Source organism: Pygocentrus nattereri, chromosome 1, assembly GCF_015220715.1.
Source record: "Pygocentrus nattereri isolate fPygNat1 chromosome 1, fPygNat1.pri, whole genome shotgun sequence".
Classification (NCBI taxonomy): Eukaryota; Metazoa; Chordata; class Actinopteri; order Characiformes; family Serrasalmidae; genus Pygocentrus; species Pygocentrus nattereri.
This window is the reverse complement of record NC_051211.1, coordinates 18,315,644-18,334,588: the sequence shown is the minus strand read 5'-3', so window position 1 is coordinate 18,334,588 and position 18,945 is coordinate 18,315,644. Positions and strand designations below refer to the sequence as shown.

Here is an 18,945-nt window from a genome sequence, read left to right as displayed (position 1 = left end):
ATGCAGGCCCTGGAATTTTAATAATAGGCCCTGGAGATTTTTTAATAATTGTTTTAATACCTACATTGTTATTAATTCAAGCCACTGCTGTTTTGTTTACCTTTGTTTTGTTTATCTATCTGCTTTGCTTATCTCGATCTGCTTTCCTTATCTTGACTTTTATTGGTGATTTTGATTTGCTTTTGACATGAAATTTGATGAATCGAGCACATCATCATATACGTCCAGTTCTTCAGAGGAGGTGCCAAAAAAGAAATAAGAAAAAGTCTTCACATGGATGTGATAATGAGAGTCTTCAACTTGGCAACAGCAGAACCCATAGTAAGTGAATAAGTACACTCCTCTGCTCACTCCCTTCCTAGTTCCTTTTCTGACTCCACCTTATTACTGATTTTTCCTGTTTAGTTTGTCTTTATCAATTCTGTGACTTATTAGACTTATTACTGCAGTGGTTATTTTAATGATTGTCTTATGTTGCAACGTATTGGAAGAGCAATATTTTAGAAAAAAATCACAGTTCTGAAAAAAATACGCATTCAAAAAAGTAATTTAATAAATGAATTAGATCAATACAAAGTTCTTTGTCATTTAATACAAAGTCTTCATAATTCAGAATAATGTATAGCACCATTAGAAGACATTTTTAATTTTAAATTTGAAGTGGCTTTTACCATGTGCTTCTGTGCTGAGTGTTTTTGTATTCTGATTGGAAACTGTTGAACACTAGCAAGTAACCTGCTGCAAAAAGCAGCATGTCTAAATCTAAAAAAAACACTTTTTGGTTGGCCTTGTTTTCTGTCAAAGCAAACACTTCTTGGCTGTAGTCAGAGGCAGGACAGAGGTTTCCTGTTGCTCTACATTAATTAGTCAATTAGCTGGAGCAAAAAGGAAATTAAGACCAGACTGGGTGTCTGCTCTCCTGCACCAGTCTTTACTGAGCCTGTCGAACACCAAGAGCATTCTCAGAATTACTGGACTGGACAGGTTTACTTGGATTAGCACTATATGCTACCCACAACAACAATAATTGTTTATCAGTTATGTTTTCTCATTACTTTGCTGTGTTACATAATAAACCTTTTTATTAAAAAGTTTATTCAAAGAGCCATATTGGACAGTGTGGACACTCCTGGTCAAATAAATGTAAAAAAAAATTGCTATCATTGTTATTTGCTGACACTGACAGAAAATTGTGCCGTGTGCAGACATTAGGGCACTTTATATATGTTATGTTACAAAACTTAAAATATATGTAAATGTAATTTTTTTCAAATGTGTTAAATTTAGCAAATTGCTAGAAATGGCCACATATATGCCATATTTAAGTTGTTTGTTATAGTGGATGTGTTCATTTATTTAGTTACATAATCAACAGAATGTCTGATTTGAGGAGGGCTATTCAAACTTTTGTAAAATACTGTAAATAAAGAGCATAATAAATAAATATATTCCAGCAATCATACATAAGCAACCTAACAGTAAGTGATGGTGATAATAATAGCAATTATTGTTCAGTTTTTGAGTAGTATGAAAACTAGCAATAATACATAACAGTAAGAGTAAAACATTTTTTCATTGAACAGTTTTTCATTGAATCTTTAAAGTGAGCTTTTCTTACGTTTATAAGATGGATATTCAAAACAAATTTCAATAGTTGCAGGCCCAAACGTTGCCATAGCTGCAAAATGTGTTGATTTGTGTCTTGCTTTGCTTTGTGTCTTGGACATAGGAAATTTTTACTTTAGTGATATTACCAACCACTAAAATAATTAGACATTTTCATGCTGGTCAGGTTACATAGGAATACAGTATTTATGTTGTTGTTGGCATTTTAACTGTACAGCACAATTTATTTAAGTAATAAAAAAAAATCATGTTTGATTTTCCCAGCATTGTTAGACAGGTTTTCCAAAGACAGAAGACTATAGTTTTATATATTCATGCATGTGATTATTGAGCAGTATTTGAGGATTATGACTTTTCATGCCTTTTTTTTTCAGTGAAGATGATTGAAAGGGTCATAATATGCTATAAGCCTGCACTGAAGTCGTACAGAAGATGAGGCTCGATGAAGAGGGCGTTTGAAACGTTCTGTCAAAATGTTGACAGAAACACGATTGCGCAAACTTCTGCAAATGCAGAGCTTTACATAGCATTTCCAGATTCCTTTGCTGCTTTGCCTGAATGGAATGACACTGTTGAGAAGATGTCGGCTTATGCTGAACGTAGACAAGCAATTACTAGTGACATGGCTCAGCAAATTCTAGAAATGAAAAAGAAAGACCTCCTTCTACCAATTGTGTATAAGCTCACATAAAAGTTAAGTTAATAAAATATTTGTGATACAAAGGCATCTGAATATGTTAACTTCATTTAGGTTTGTGGTCATTTTCTTTTGTACTGAAAAAAGTAATTAAAGCCTGTGTTTAAATAGGATGTCTTAGAATTTTGGAGTATCTTGGTATTGTTAACATGATTGTTACAATGCAAGTTTAATTTATTTTCACTACAGTCAGTTTGTAGTACGAGCTAGTTAATATGTCTGTGCATTTAACTGTGCCTATTAATCACAAATATTGAAAAATAAACAACTTTTTTTTTTTTTTTAACCTGTCATGTCTGGCAATTTTTGTAATCGGAATGGTAATCCGAATGCACTGATGTACCAAACATATTTGGTTTCACAAGAAAAGCTCTATAGGTTACTAAAGCCTATTCTTGTTAAAGTTTGTATTTTATTTGTTTGGCCAGGCCTGACAGGCAATAAAGGAGAGAAAAAAGAGGACAGGAAAGAAAGAGAAGAAGGGAGGAAAAAAAATATGGTAACACTTTACTGTAGGGCACGGTAATGAAGGCTACATGACACCTACATAAGCACTTCATGACAACCGACACAAACATACATAAACACTTATTCCATAAGTCGTCAGTTGTCATAAAGACTGCTTTTATCAACTTTGATGTCAAGTTGACATAACAACTATGTCAAGAGACATAGATTTTTGGTGACATTAGGTTGTGTCATGACATTTTCTGAGGTGAAATGATATAGCATGTTATGACAGCTGACTTAGTGGCTTTGTGTTTGGTATGTCAGGGTGACACAGTGCTGATGATGTGATACAGCTTTACAAAATGAGGCAGTTGGTTAAACTGAACAAAAGTGTTAATTTCAAGGCCTACACAAGCACAGTAGTGAGTTTGGGCACTGATTTTGGACGAATAAGCCTGGTGTTCATCAAAGAAAACAGACTACACAGAAAGGGAAGTAAGTCTATGAAATTCTTTCTACAATTTTATTTCATCATGTGCAAATTCTTTAACCCTTTACTCATTCTTCATTAAAGAGTAAACAATGGTGCAGGATGCAAGTTTCTTGAAATGTCCTTCCATAAAATACAAGCTTGCCTCTCGGTTACTGCTTCAGTGTCTTGGCCCCTCAGTGGTAGAACACACTTCTCCCTAAACTCTGCACTGCACCATCTCTCAGCTCCTTCTGTCATCAACTGAAGAACTGCACACTCTTAACTCAATCTGTAGACTTGTGTTATAAATATGTATTTTACTATATTTAACTATAAGGTATGACGTCTTTTAGGATATAGATTCCTGCTGTCTCAATCCAGAATATTCTGTTTTGATTTTGCTTCCACTGTTCGCACATTTTGTGCAGGTTAAGAGAATCTGCTAAATGACAAAATAATGTGGGTTATGAAAAATCATTTTCATGAATCCTTAATCAAATACTATGACACTGTATTGACATTCTTATGTATGTTTTCTCTGGCCCCTAAGTGAGTTTTACAGTTTATAATATTTTTATGAATCCTTATTCAAGTGCCATGACGCTCTTATGTATGTTTTCTCTGGCCCTTAAGTAAAGTGAGTTCCATTTTACAGTTTATAATGTTTTTATGAATCCTTATTCAAGTGCCATGACACCCTTATGTATGTTTTCTCTGGCCCTTAAGTAAAGTGAGGTCCATTTTACAGTTTATAATGTTTTTATGAATCCTTATTCAAGTGCCATGACGCTCTTATGTATGTTTTCTCTGGCCCTTAAGTAAAGTGAGTTCCATTTTACAGTCTATAATGTTTTTATGAATCCTTATTCAAGTGCCATGACGCCCTTATGTATGTTTTCTCTGGCCCTTAAGTAAAGTGAGTTCCATTTTACAGTTTATAATGTTTTTATGAATCCTTATTCAAGTGCCATGAAGCTCTTACGTATGTTTTCTCTGGCCCTTAAGTAAAGTGAGTTCCATTTTACAGTTTATAATGTTTTTATAAATCCTTATTAAAATACCATGATTTCTAATATCTTCAAGTATGTTTTCTTCCGCAACTAAGTGAGTACCATTTAATATTTAATGTAAAGACAATCATATGTACAAAAGGTACTTGAGCTTTAATATAAGACATTATTTGGAACCTATGGCTAAAACACTTTTTACATAGAATGCTACATATGAGATATGCTACATATATATATTTTCCAAACTAGTATCAATTTACAAATTTCTTTCCCCAGATACATCTGACACTTAGAATAGTAACTTGACTGAAATTACATTTCAATAACATTCAATTAATTAGTAATTCGCTATGTACTCATTTCATGCTGAAAAAATGTAAATTAACATCATTCCATCTTTAAATCTGCAATAACAATCACTTTGAGTGAAGCCGTAGTCCATTTTACAATTGTTACCTGTAGCAAAACTGATTTTACTGAGAAAACAAACAGGAGTGTTAGTATCCAAATAGTGATACAAATGAACAAATCATCCTAACCTTCATCCATCATTGGAATTTTTTCAAATCATGGATCAGTCTACCCAATAGACCTTCAGGGTGTTTATTTCCAAGCCAGTACCGCCATTCAATCAACCTAAGGTGGTACTTAAGCAGTCTAGATGTGCGATTACCCCTATGACGCCATATGTCCACCTTGTATGTCTGCCAAGCACGTTCAATATGCTGAGTGTGGCTGCCTGTCCTGGCATCAACAAAATTGTCTTTGTGGCATACAGAGAAATGTTGATATCCATACTGACTGAGCTGACCCCTATACGCACGCCATTCATCACTCATTATGTAACTTCCACGTTTGACATGGCGTCTGATCACACGAAGAAGAACACGGCGTGAGCGTGTCTTCACAAGTTTGAGGATTGGTCTTCTAGTAGTTATCCCGACCTCCAGCATACCGAAGACCCACTGCCGTTTGCGACGCCAGCTGTTGCCAAATCGTCCTCGATTGTACTAGAGGAGGAAAAAGTTTGTTTAGAGGTAGTGCACTGTAAAAAAAATCTATTTACAGTAAATTATTAATAGCTTAGTTGTAAGCAAAGAAATGTAAATATACAGCAATGGACTGTAAGACATTTAACTGTTATCTTACAATATTTCTATAGCATTGAAACCGCAGTAACTATTTTAAACAGACAGTACTTTCCTACAGGGTCAGACAGATAATAAGGAATTCACTTTGGGCCATTGGGCCCTCAATGTATCTGGTATTTAAAATTAAGTTTTTGGTGGGCCATGTTTATAGAAATACTTTAATTGTATATTTATTACATTTACAATTTCAAAGTAATGCACCACTACCAAATTAATTGTCAGGTGCTGCTTTGAAATGAAAATATTTAGTAAATTTACATCAACAACACACATTCACTTGTGTCCATTATGTGAGCAGAGAGCCATTAGGTGAAGCAGTATATTCTAAAAGGATGTTGAGTTACTTATGTTATTTAATATTCAGTTTCACTGAATCAGTTAAAGCACATATAGCTTGCAGGGCTTGTGTGTGCTTAACAAAAACATTATTCAAAAATTACTGGTAATTAATTATTAGCTACTGCTCAGGGATAAAACATTTTTAATTAATGGTAAATATTTGTGAATTTGTAAAAATACTGCTGATCTGGTGTTTTTAAAAAGAAAATGAAAAAAAAAAAAAGAAAAAAATCCAAGGTCAAAGCCAATAGTTCACAGGCTCTGCATTTTTTCTGATCAGGCAATATCAATGGCTGTGTTCATGCATACCTGTAGCAATACCAGACATGTTTTTACAGCTAAAAAGAACAGCAAGAGTACACAAAATAAAACTGACATTTGCAACTGACATAAGCTCACTGGTGAGGTATAGGTCAGCTTGATACCCAGACAGCCTCAATATTAAATACAAGTCATGTAGACATAGATTACGCAACTGATACTGTACTGATAACTATAATAATGTTTGCCAACTTACTGATTCACTGACTCCACCTCCTATATGTCTATAAGCCACTTCATTAGGTCCACCTATCTAGTATTTTCACTGTCCACTTTATCAGATCAACTGACCATATAGTTTCACTCTGTAGTTCTACACTTACAGACTGTAGTCCATCTGTTTCTCTGCATACTTTGTTACCCTGTTCTTCAGTAGTCAGGAGCCCCACAGAGCAAGTATTATTTGGGTGGTGGATCATTCACAGCACTACAGTAACACTGATGTGGCAGTTGTATTTTAGTGTGTGTTGTGCTGTGCTGGTACGAGTGGATCATACAGTTTGTGAGTGTCCACTCACTGTCTACTTCATTAGACACATCTAACCTATTGGACCACTTTGGAGATGGAAAGCTTTTGATCATAATTTATCTGAAGCCACATAGATTGTGTTGGTCATCCTCAGTCTTTCATTGGTGCTCAGTTTCAGGACACAGGACATTGTTAACTGGTAATTAAAAACTCCAGCAGCACTGCTGTGTCTGATCAAATATGCGCAGCATACATGCACAAACACTCCACCACCACGTTAATGTAAGTGCAGTGCTGAGAATGATCCACCACCCAAATAGTATCTGCTCTGTAGGGGTCCTGACCACTGATGCAAGGGGGTAAAGGGGCAGAGAAACAGATGGACTACAGTCAGTAACTGTAGAACTACAAAGCGCACATAGATCTTCAGTGAAGCTGATAAAATGGACCGATACAAGGACCGATACAAGGTAGGTATACCTAATGATTAAGTGGCTAGTCAGAGTATACTGCATTTTTATTTATGCCCAAAGTCTTTAAAATTTTTCACTAAATTTACCATATTTTGTGTTATTGTTGAAGAATTTGAAATAGTGTAAATATTTTTGGGGATTCTGGGAGTTTATTTCATAGGATCTTACACAAATGTAAACTATCATTCGCTGAAAAAATTTGCTGCATTCTTGCCAAAATACATATGATGCATCCACATATAAGATGTTCGTAACCCAGTTTGAGCTGCATTTGGAGTTTCTGATCCTTTTGGCACTTGTTAAATGTTCCAGTTGCTGAAAAACAATTCATCCTCTGGTGTGTCACCATGCCAACAGCAGAGATGACTGTGATTGGTTAGAGATTGACTTTCGATGGAAAACGTTTAAAAAGAGCACATTTTCACTGTCTGAAATTGCATTTGGTGTATAAAGGCCCTTAGGTAAGGTTATTGTTTATAGCATAGGGTTACCATCCTGCTAGAGAATGATAATGTTTAACATCATGTACTAACACGCATGAACATATTTCATAAAATAAAAATGATTACAGAAAAACTGCAATGTTTTTCATAACCCAAGCTTAAGCACATTTTTCAATTTTAAAATTTTTTGAAAAATAAGTCAGTATTGGATTTGGATTGGTGTATTTATTTTACATTACCATCATAAGTTCTGCAGGAACCTTACGAACACTGATTTTAATTGCGAATCCTTTTTCTTCCAGATCACAAAACACTAATCAAACAGCATTTGATGTGAAAAAACTCTATTACCTTAATCACACATCTAGTAAAATAATACATTACCTTCCTTTTGTGAGAGAATTTACTTTCATCTAGAACAACGAAGTGATGTCGACCTCCAACCTTCATGCCTTTGCTTTTAAGACAGGAAACAGCTTTCATGCACACCTGCTAATCATAGAGAAGTACATTACAAAACCACATATTGTATAAATATTGTAGCTGGAATATACTTCCATTTCCCATTTCTAAGCCCTTGCAAAATGTAAAAAATACAATTTAAAAATTATGCTTTGTATTTGCTTGATTTAGGTGAGTCCATTGGTTGCAAATGACTAAAATATGTTGCATTAACACAAAACAAATAAACCTAAAAAAAAAAAAAAATTGTGCTTGTGTAATGTATTTTATTTATTATCCACTTGACATGTTTAAGTAGTACCTGTTTCTTTTCACTGTATAGGCTAAATACTGTATCTGTCCCTGCCTCCCAGCTTTAATTCAGGGAGTGATGGACCACATATAACTCAACTTCTGGCTGGGTCACAACCCGATTCACCTAAATCACCAATGAGTTGTTTGTAAAACGCACAAACAATACCTGTCAAATTTGATTTACCTATTTATTTGATAGGGAACTATATATAATGAAGCAGTCATAAACAGACCTTTCTTACTGTATGTGCCATTTTGGTCAGCGTTCTTGAACTGCCAGCAATCCCGTCTACAAGCATGTCAAGTTGTCTTAGCTGCAGACCTTGAGAAAATCTACATTAGATGTAAGAGGGTAAAACATTAGTTCAAATAACCCACAAGTTTATACACATAACTTATAAATGTCTACATTTGAGTTGGGGATGATTCTTTTGTTCTTTCAATGTTCCACCCCATTGAAAGTAATGCCCACCACCATAACACAGTCGACCACAGTGGGATGAAACAATAAAATAAATACAATTACTAATCAGTCTGCAATTTTTCATTCATTTCAGATTAATTTTTTAATAGGCACAGTGGTTTTGTACAGATTTTAGTGAAGGGAGAGGCCGAGTTGTTTCAGGATAGTACTTGTGGGGCCTGTTCTGGAAAAACTGCATTAAATAAATGCCCCATTAAATAATTACAGTGGCAAGTTAATATTATTCAAACTTTAGCTAAAGGGGCTGGACAATGGACTGTTATAATAAAACTTTATCTCAGTAATTCTGAACTTATGTGACTGGATGATCATTAGCCAAAGTCAAACTTGGAAAATATTAATTAAACTATAATATTATATAAACTAAATATTAAATAAATAATATTAAATAAACTTAAACTATAATAACTCAATTTCTATCTGCTCAGGATCTTGTATATATGTAACTGTAATCATAAAAATGTAAACAAACGCAAGCCAGCAAGCATTTTTTGTATTTTTGTTTCTTTTTAAACTTTAATTTTCAGGCAGAGGTCGAACCTTGAATTGATATCAAGATATCGAAATATGGAGGTAAAGTTCAATCAGGGGTGACTATGGTAATCAGAAAGGTAGCTAAAGTTCATTCTGTTTGTGACTAAAGCAAATGCCACTGGCTTTTGGTAAATAAAGTAACCTAATGTTAATGTTACTTTGGATAGGCGGCAATGACAGTCAACAGTTATTGCTTTCTCCTTTCCTACTACACTGTAAAAACAAGTATATGGGCCAATGACATCCTCTAAAAGCCAGCCCGTGCATAAATAACAAGTCATGAGTAACGCTAATGATAATTTCATCGAGCTCTAGAGAAGCGCTGAGAAATAAGTGTAACTAGCTACCTGTAAATGAACATCAGCCATCTTGCCAGGGATTTGCGAGATTTGTACATCACAGATCCATAACGTACTGATGTTTTCTTTGCTTTGTGGTTTGTTCTGTAAACCCTTAAGGCAAACATTAAACGGTCAATCAGTTTATTATTTTCACTGTGTTGTGAGCCAAAATGAGTCTAGGCAATGTTATGGTTTATGAAATCTAACAAAGTGCAGTCAGGCCACTTACCAGGTAAGACCATCACTGCGCGCGCTTTCTCTCAGTCGCATACGACGTGTGCAAATGCAGCACCGCATTGATCGTTTCAGTATTCCCCGGCGCTGCATCCACCTCACAGTTCTTCTCCTGTTGTTAAGTGTGTCCCGTTGATGTACAAGTTTAAGAATATCTTCACTTAAACGAGCCATACTAGGCAGAAGGACGCGCTCTAGATGTCTAAGCATAACGGAATGCTGGGAAATGAAGTTCGTACCACGTGTGTCGCGGTAGTTTTGTATTGTGCGGTAATGTTAGTTGCATGCGATTATTTCCCGTTTCATGTTTTTACCGCTTAGTCTGCAGCAAAGGAAAATCATGGTAAGTAATAATTTAGGGTCGCATATAATGGTTTCTTACTATAGATACAGCGTAGCCGTATTCTTAGGGTAGGTCCCAATGTGCAGTGTCTTGTGAATTTGAGTTCCTAGATAGCCTTGCTTAACACAGTGGTAGCCAGCTCGCTAGGTGTGGCTACCAAAATGTTAGCTAGCAAGTGGTAACATAAGCCTGAGTGTGTTTGGGCTGTGGGGTCGCCAAAACAAAAACAAAATGTTTTTGTGATCTTATTTTCTTTCATGTGTGATTATGAGAAACAGAATCGTATAACTACACGCGCTAAGTCAAAAGAACAAGTTGAAAAGGAGCCAAAGGGGGAACCAGGAACATCTCTTCCTCCACAAAACGGTGTGTAACAGTTACTCAACGTATTTGGCCAGCTGGCTGGTTTAAGGCTAAATAAAGTAAAGTAACTTTATTTCTCAAAAATAGATGTGAAAATAATCACGGGCGAGAGTTCATGTTCCAGACCACAGCATGGCAAAAAGAAACTGCTGCCACGGCCCCAGTCGTTATCCATCAAGAAAGGTCAGTAGCTAGATAAATTAGACCGTAAACTAACTAACTAACATGTATGTGGTTATATGTGGTTATGTGGGCTACTTAAATGGGGCTGCACAATTTTTCATTAAATTTTACTTATGATTTTTGACTTAAAACTGAAATCATGATTCTCATTTATAATTCTTTGAATAGCAATTTTGTACAGAACAATATGAATTTATGAAGGTCTTTCATTCTGTATCTTAGTGTGTGTACAGCAATTTGGAGATGAAGTGTATGTAATATGCAATATAGTGAAGTACAAAAGCTTTCTAAATAAAATTAGAATTATAAAGTATAAATAGAATCGCATTAAAAATCCTCATGTAAAACAGGCAAACTACCATCACCTTACAGCTGAGTTTGGTAATATGAAAGGTGAAAGGTGTCTGCATAGCAAAACATCTTCTATACTTCATATTTCGTATTTGTTAATGTTAAAAATGTTATGTAAATGTTAAAATCAACACATCTACAGTTATAGTTGTTTCACAGAGTGGTAATATGAACTATTATGCCATTTTATGAAGATGTTTCGCTGACAGCTTTTTGTACTTAATATATAAATAGTTTACATTTTCAGTGTAAGGGATTAAAACTATGGTTACTCATAGTTCATTTTAGATTAAATAAATGTTACAAAGTAGGTAGGTTGCTTACTTTTAAGCTAAAATGAAACTTTTATTATTTAATTATTTGCAACACATGCAGTGTAAAGTAAGCAACAGGGATCTTTACAAGTTTGAATTTATTAAACTGAAAATAAGATATAAACCACAGATTATTGTTCTGTGAAAGGGGGCCTTTTATGCTCATTTTCCGTGTTCATGATTTTATTTTTGAGGTCTACTAGAATAGATTTACATGCGTCACTATTACTAAATCATTTTACCATGTTGTATTAGCATGCTAAGCTTGCCGGTAGGCAGGCAGTAAGAATTGTGTTATGGGATGGCATCACTTTGTAACAGAGAAAAGGCTGGAGTACCAACAAGGTATTTTGAGCAGCCGAGAAAATTGGTTTCTGTGGGAGAGATTTTCTCCCTCTGAACTTCGATTTGACAGAATTCATGACTTTGGAGACCATTTACATGCACAAAAAGCATAATAGGTCTTTTTTTAAAAAAAGCATAATATGTCTCTTATATTATTATACGCTTGTTATCTGTACTTATTTATTGCATATACATTTATCATTTAAGACATCCATATTACAGTCAGGTAAAAGGACAAAGCCAGGTCAAAACCAAAATCAGGGTAAAAATTCTCTGTAAGAGGGAGCTGTTAGCACCCAAGAAGTAGATTTAATGTGCGTTTGTTGAAAGGAAGGGAACTGATCTCATTAATACAGGTTTCTTTCAGCCACAAATTGCCTGTATGTGAATGAAAAAACTCCAAACTACAGTAAACATATCCTACATTTCATTTAACTAGGTCTAGGTTGTCAAGCTTGGTAGATTTCTGACAGCTTTTACAATTCCACTCAAAGTTAGGCTGAAAACTAAGACTTAAACATTTATTGTTGAATATTAACAGTATTCTGAGTGTTCTAATAGTAGCTGTTTATAATTTTCTTTCTATCTATCTTTATGTATATTGTTTGTACATTTCACATGCAAGCATAGATAATATTTGAAAGCATAAATTCTATCCTTTTATCTTGTTTTTCTTTTTCATTTAATTTCTCTCTTAATCCTTGTCTCTTCTTTTTATTTTTCTATAAAACAGATGAGAGGACATTGGCTTTGGACTCCAGCCCAGACAAGGCATCCACCTCACTTCCTAAAAAGAGAAAGCTGCAGATGGCAAGCCCCCTGAAAAAAGGTTATTATACAAAATAATTTTTTCATAGTGGGTTACATTGTATTTACACTCTGTTTATGAAGCCCTATCAACAGTGACTTTTTGTTTCTAGCAGTACCTGAGCTCAGGACTAGCTTTCTCTCTATTTGAGCTGAATTTGTTTTCCTAGAGGAGGTCTGGTATTGCAATTTGTAAGGAATTAGAATGACCAGCTATGTAAATTCCACCAATTTATCCCAGATTGCCTATATCAAAACCTCACAGCCGGATATTCACATTGGCGTTAAGAGTAAGATTACACACATACAAGAAAACAACTTCCAGGTGAAAGAAAGCATTAGGCTAGTAATGTGAGATAATTCAGCGTAACAGATTTCACACAACAAGACAGAAATCATATTGCCTTCTGAGAGGTACTTTCAAGATACCTTATGTTCATTCTCTTTCTAATTGTGCCATGACTAGTGTTGAATTTGAGTATTTTTTTTTTTTGCATCGCAAATGCATTTTTAAAATGCCATCCGCTAACTTTTTGTACCACATAGCCCTAAATATGATATGCTTGTTTCCATTTAGTTATATACTATACATTTTAAATAGGGCCCAGAGTCTTTTATTAGGTCTGAAGACAGACTGGAAAGTCAGTGTCTGCAATATATTATCTTAGCTTATGGATAAACTTGATCCATTAGGTCTATTCTTTTGTCTCAGATGTCTTGTAATTTTTTGAAACGGTTACCTTTTTCATGGTAGGGATGTCTCCCACAGCTGCTTTGGAGCTTCAAAAGTTGAGGGGCAAAGTTGAACTGATGGAACAAAAGATCAAAATGCTGGAACAAGTGAATTCGGATCTGAAGGATGACAAAGAATTTTTGCTCAGCCAGATAAAATCATCGGCTCCTCAGCTGAGTATGTATTAAAAAACAGCAAGAATGTATTGTAACACATGGGGTAAATTAATACATATAACATAATACATACATGACAACAGACTTAAACCTAATCCATATTCTTTAAAACAGCATTTTTCTTGTTTTCTTCCTCCCTTATTTATTTCATTATTGTATACCCAGAGAGGCAAACCATTCAGACTTCAACAGATGACGAATCGAGCACATCATCATACACGTCCAGTTCTTCAGAGGAGGTGCCAAAAAAGAAAAAGAAGAAAAAGTCTTCTCGTGGATGTGATAACGAGACTCTTCAACTTGGCAACAGCAGGACCCGTAGTAAGTGAATAAGCACACTCTTCTGCTCACTCCCTTCCTGGTTCCTTTTCTCACTCCACCTTATTACTGATTTTTCCTGTTTACTTTGACTTATTACTACAGTGGTCATTTTAATGATTGTCTTATGCTGCAACGTAATGTAAGAGCAATATTGTAGAAAACTGTGGAAAAAAAAATCACAGTTCTGAAAAAAATATGCGTTCAAAAAAGTTTATTTAATTTAATTTAATAAATGAATTAGATCAATACAAAGTTCTTTGTCATTTAATACAAAGTCTTCATAATTGAGAATAATGTACAGCACCATTAGAAGACATTTTTAAAAACCTTGCCAGAAAATTTGTAGTGGCTTTTACAATGTGCTTCTGTACTGAGTGTTTTTGTATTCTGATTGGAAACTGTTGAACACTAACAAGTAACCTGTTGCAAAAAGTAGCACGTCTAAACTTAGCAAAGTACCTGCTCACAGGTAAAAAAAAATCAAAACAAAAAAAAACACTTTTTGGTTGTTTTCTGTCAAAGCAAACACTTCTTGGCTGTAGTCAGAGGCAGGACAGAGGTTTCCTGTTGCTCTACATTAATTAATTAATTAGCTGGAGCAAAAAGGAAATTAAGACCAGACTGGGTCTCCTGCACCAGTCTTTACTGAGCCTGTTGAACACCAAGAGCATGCTCTGATTTACTGGACTGGACAGGTTTACTTGGATTAGCACTATATGCTACCCACAACAACAATAATTGTTTATTGGTTATGTTTTCTCATTACTTTGCTGTGTTACATAATAAACTTTTTTATTAAAAAGTTTATTTAAAGAGCAAAGAGCCATATGGGACAGTGTGGACACCCCTGGTCAAAGGAATAAAAAAAATATTTGCTATCATTGTGATTTGCTGACACTGACAGATTGGAAATTTTTTGAAAAATTGTGCCGTGTGCAGACTTTATATATGTTATGTTACAAAAGTTAAAATATATATAAATGTAATTTTTTCAAATGTGTTAAATTTAGCAAATTGATAGAAATTGCCACATATATGCCATATTTAAGTTGTTTGTTAGAGTGGATGTGTTCATTTATTTACACTTACATAACCAACAAGTCTGATTTGAGGAGGGCTATTCAAACTTTTGTAAAATACTGTAAATAAAGAGCATAATAAATAAATATTTTCCAGCAATCATACATAAGCAACTTAACAGTAAGTGATGGTAATAATAATAGCAATTATTGTTCAGTTATTGTTCATGTCTTGAGCTTTTCTTACTTTTGTATGATGGATTTTTCAAAACAATTTTCAATAGTTGCAGGCCTAGACGTTGCCATAGCTGCAAAATGTGTTGATCATTAAGATTCGCTTTGTGTCTTGGACATAGGAAATTTTAACTTTAGTGATATTACCAACCACTGAAGTAATTAGACATTTTCATGCTGGTCAGGTTACATAGAAATACAGTATTTATGTTGTTGGCATTTTAACTGTACAGCACAATTTATTTAAGTAATTAAAAAAAAATAAAAAATCATGTTTGATTTTGCCAGCATTCTTAGTCAGGTTTTCCAAAGATACAAGACTGTAGTTTTATATATTCATGCATATGATTATTGAACAGTATTTGAGGATTATGACTTTTCATGCCTTTTTTTTTTTTTGCAGTGAAGACGATTGAAGGGGTCATAAAACGCTATAAGCTGGCACTGAAGTCGTACAGAAGATGTGGCTCAATGAAGAGGGCGTTTGAAAAGCAAAACGTCGACAGAAACACGATTGCGCGAACTGCTCCAATTGCAGAGCTTTACATAGCATATCCAGATGCCTTTGCTGCTTTGCCAGAATGGAATGACACAGTTGAGAAGATGTCAGCATATGCTGAACGTTGTAGGCAAGCAATTACTAGTGACATGGCTCAGCAAATTCTAGAAATGAAAAAGAAACACCTCCTTCTACCAATTGTGTATAAGCTCACATAAAAGTTAAGTTGATAAAATATTGGTGATACAAAGGCATCTGAATATGTAAACTTCATTTAGGTTTGTGGTCATTTTCTTTTGTTACTTAACATTGTTTGTAGGAAATGTTAAGTAATTAAAGCCTGTGTTTAAATAGGATGTCTTAGAATTTTGGGTAACACTTTATTTGAAGGCTACATACATAAGGGCTTTATGATGCATTCACACTGAATAATGTGTTTATGAAGCACTACTTGAACATTTATTAAGTGCTTATGTCGGTTCTCGCTGAAGATGTTTTATGAAATAAATGAGATTGTCCTGACATAATATGAATAAACCTTGAACATATTTACAGCACTAAACATATGTAAAATGCTATACATAAGTATTTATGTCAGCATTCTTAAGACGACTGTATTAATATCAGGTGAAATATGCCTGGAAACCACCCCCTCTTCCCTCCATGGCATGGATAAGATGATTGATGCAATTATGTATAGTGTTTTAAATGTTTAGTGCTGTAAATATGTTCAAGGTTTATTCATATTATGTCAGGACAATGTCATTTATTTCATAAAACATCTTATGTCAGGTTGCGAGAACCGACATAAGCACTTAATAAATGTTCAAGTAGAGCTTCATAAACACATTATTCAGTGTGAATGCGTCATAAAGCCCTTATGTAGGTAGCCTTCAAATAAAGTGTTACCGAATTTTGGAGGATCTTGGTATTGTTAACATGATTGTTACAATGCAAGTTTCATTTATATTCACTACAGTCAGTTTGTAGTATGAGATAGTAAATATGTCCGTGCATTTAACTTTTGAGTGATAAGGTAATGGAACAACCTGCCTATTAATCACAAATATTGGAAAAAAAAAAACAACTTTGTATATTGAAGGCATTTTCTTTTTCTCAGTAAAGGTGTTTAATGTAAATTTGTTTCCACATTTTGATTTACTGCTGCCATTTGATATTAACAGTAACAATTTTCATACTAATTTAAAAATATTTGTTTATTAGGTAGCATGTCAAAGAGCACATTAGAAATTGTTAAATGAAACTCACATAAAACAAGTTGAGACTAAAGTTTATTTAAGAAATTATATGTAAAGATGTGGAACTCACTTTACTTAAGGGCCAGAGAAAACATATATAAGAGCGTCATGGCACTTGAATAAGGATTCATAAAAACATTATAAACTGTAAAATGGAACTCACTTTACTTAAGGGCCAGAGAAAACATACATAAGAGCGTCATGGCACTTGAATAAGGATTCATAAAAACATTATAAACTGTAAAATGGAACTCACTTTACTTAAGGGCCAGAGAAAACATACATAAGAGCGTCATGGCACTTGAATAAGGATTCATAAAAACATTATAAACTGTAAAATGGAACTCACTTTACTTAAGGGCCAGAGAAAACATACATAAGAGCGTCATGACACTTGAATAAGGATTCATAAAAACATTATAAACTGTAAAATGGAACTCACTTTACTTAAGGGCCAGAGAAAACATACATAAGAGCGTCATGGCACTTGAATAAGGATTCATAAAAATATTATAAACTGTAAAACTCACTTAGGGGCCAGAGAAAACATACATAAGAATGTCAATACAGTGTCATAGTATTTGATTAAGGATTCATGAAAATGATTTTTCATAGCCCACATTATTTTGTCATTTAGCAGATTCTCTTAACCTGCACAAAATGTGCGAACAGTGGAAGCAAAATCAAAACAGAATATTCTAGATTGAGACAGCAGGAATCTATATCCTAAAAGACGTCATACCTTATAGTTAAATATAGTAAAATACATATTTATAACACAAGTCTACAGATTGAGTTAAGAGTGTGCAGTTCTTCAGTTGATGACAGAAGGAGCTGAGAGATGGTGCAGTGCAGAGTTTAGGGAGAAGTGTGTTCTACCACTGAGGGGCCAAGACACTGAAGCAGTAACCGAGAGGCAAGCTTGTATTTTATGGAAGGACATTTCAAGAGAGAAGTGGAAGACCTAAGCCAGTGTGCTTGGAAGGTAAGAACTAAAGAGTTGTGTCTTCTTCCCTCAACAGGATCTCAACAGAGGAGTCACTGAAAAGTACTGAAACTTGCATCCTGCACCATTGTTTACTCTTTAATGAAGAATGAGTAAAGGGTTAAAGAATTTGCACATGATGAAATAAAATTGTAGAAAGAATTTCATAGACTTTCTTCCCTTTCTGTGTAGTCTGTTTTCTTTGATGAACACCAGGCTTATTCGTCCAAAATCAGTGCCCAAACTCACTACTGTGCTTGTGTAGGCCTTGAAATTAACACTTTTGTTCAGTTTAACCAACTGCCTCATTTTGTAAAGCTGTATCACATCATCAGCACTGTGTCACCCTGACATACCAAACACAAAGCCACTAAGTCAGCTGTCATAACATGCTATATCATTTCACCTCAGAAAATGTCATGACACAACCTAATGTCACCAAAAATCTATGTCTCTTGACACAGTTGTTATGTCAACATGACATCAAAGCTGACAAAAGCAGTCTTTATGACAACTGACGTCTTATGGAATAAGTGTTTATGTATGTTTATGTATGTTTGTGTCGGTTGTCATGAAGTGCTTATGTAGGTGTCATGTAGCCTTCATTACCGTGCCCTACAGTAAAGTGTTACCAAAAATATATATTAAAAAAATATATTATAAAAAAAAAATAATAATAAATCATAATAATAATAAATAAATAAATAAAAATAAAAGAAACAAAAAAAGAGAGAAAAAATAAATAAAATAAGTAAATAAACAGACAACTAAATGTCTGTGTGAAATAAAAAGAATGTGTGTGAGCTATATTGCTATTAAAATTGGAGGGACAGAGGCAATGTCGTACTGAATAACAGCACATAGCCACACTGTCCCCCCCAAGACCCTCAATGTCTAATGTGTAAATAAAATTGAGGGGCAGGTAGCAGTGAGCAGATAAGTGAGGTCACCTCAGCAGCACCACCCACCATCCACTGAGTGACACATCTGCCCCCCAAAGCCCTGTGTGTACTGTACTGTGTCATGAAATGTGTCATTGTAAGGGGGAAGAGAAAAAAAAAAAAAAGGGGAGGAGTGGGACATCACGCAGCACAGCGAGCAGAGCCAGATAGGTGGCCCTACTCACTGCAGCATGAGCCCCCCTCCCCCAGAACCCCCATGTGTAGTGTGATGAGTGGGAGGAGGGGAAGGGTCAGGATAAGAAAAACTGAGA

At 34.7% G+C, this 18,945-nt stretch overlaps 1 protein-coding gene across 2 annotated transcripts; it reads right to left on the bottom strand.

Annotated features, from left to right (window-relative positions):
• Positions 1-4,405: 4,405 nt before the first annotated feature.
• On the bottom strand, positions 4,406-9,647 carry LOC119264100. Of its 2 annotated transcripts, none has more exons than XM_037541637.1 (4): positions 9,573-9,647; positions 8,441-8,540; positions 7,836-7,943; positions 4,406-5,265 (listed from the first exon to the last, which is right to left on the bottom strand). In XM_037541637.1, the coding sequence occupies exons 1-4, from the start codon at positions 9,620-9,622 to the stop codon at positions 4,804-4,806; spliced, it is 720 nt and encodes a 239-aa protein (XP_037397534.1). In that variant the 5' UTR covers positions 9,623-9,647; the 3' UTR covers positions 4,406-4,803. The 2 variants fall into 2 exon arrangements, with proteins under 2 accessions (XP_037397534.1, XP_037397535.1); XM_037541638.1 differs by having other exon boundaries at positions 7,836-7,940.
• Between the last annotated feature and the right edge of the window lie 9,298 nt (positions 9,648-18,945).

Bases quoted from the DNA above. Each gene is read 5' to 3' on its own strand.
- LOC119264100 (XM_037541637.1), bottom strand. From the start codon at position 9,622: ATGTACAAATCTCGCAAATCCCTGGCAAGATGGCTGATGTTCATTTAC. The intron at 8,541-9,572 runs GTAGCTAGTTAC...CATCTAATGTAG, and splicing joins TGGCTGATGTTCATTTACAG to ATTTTCTCAAGGTCTGCAGC. The intron at 7,944-8,440 runs GTCTGTTTATGA...CTCTATGATTAG, and splicing joins TGGCACATACAGTAAGAAAG to CAGGTGTGCATGAAAGCTGT.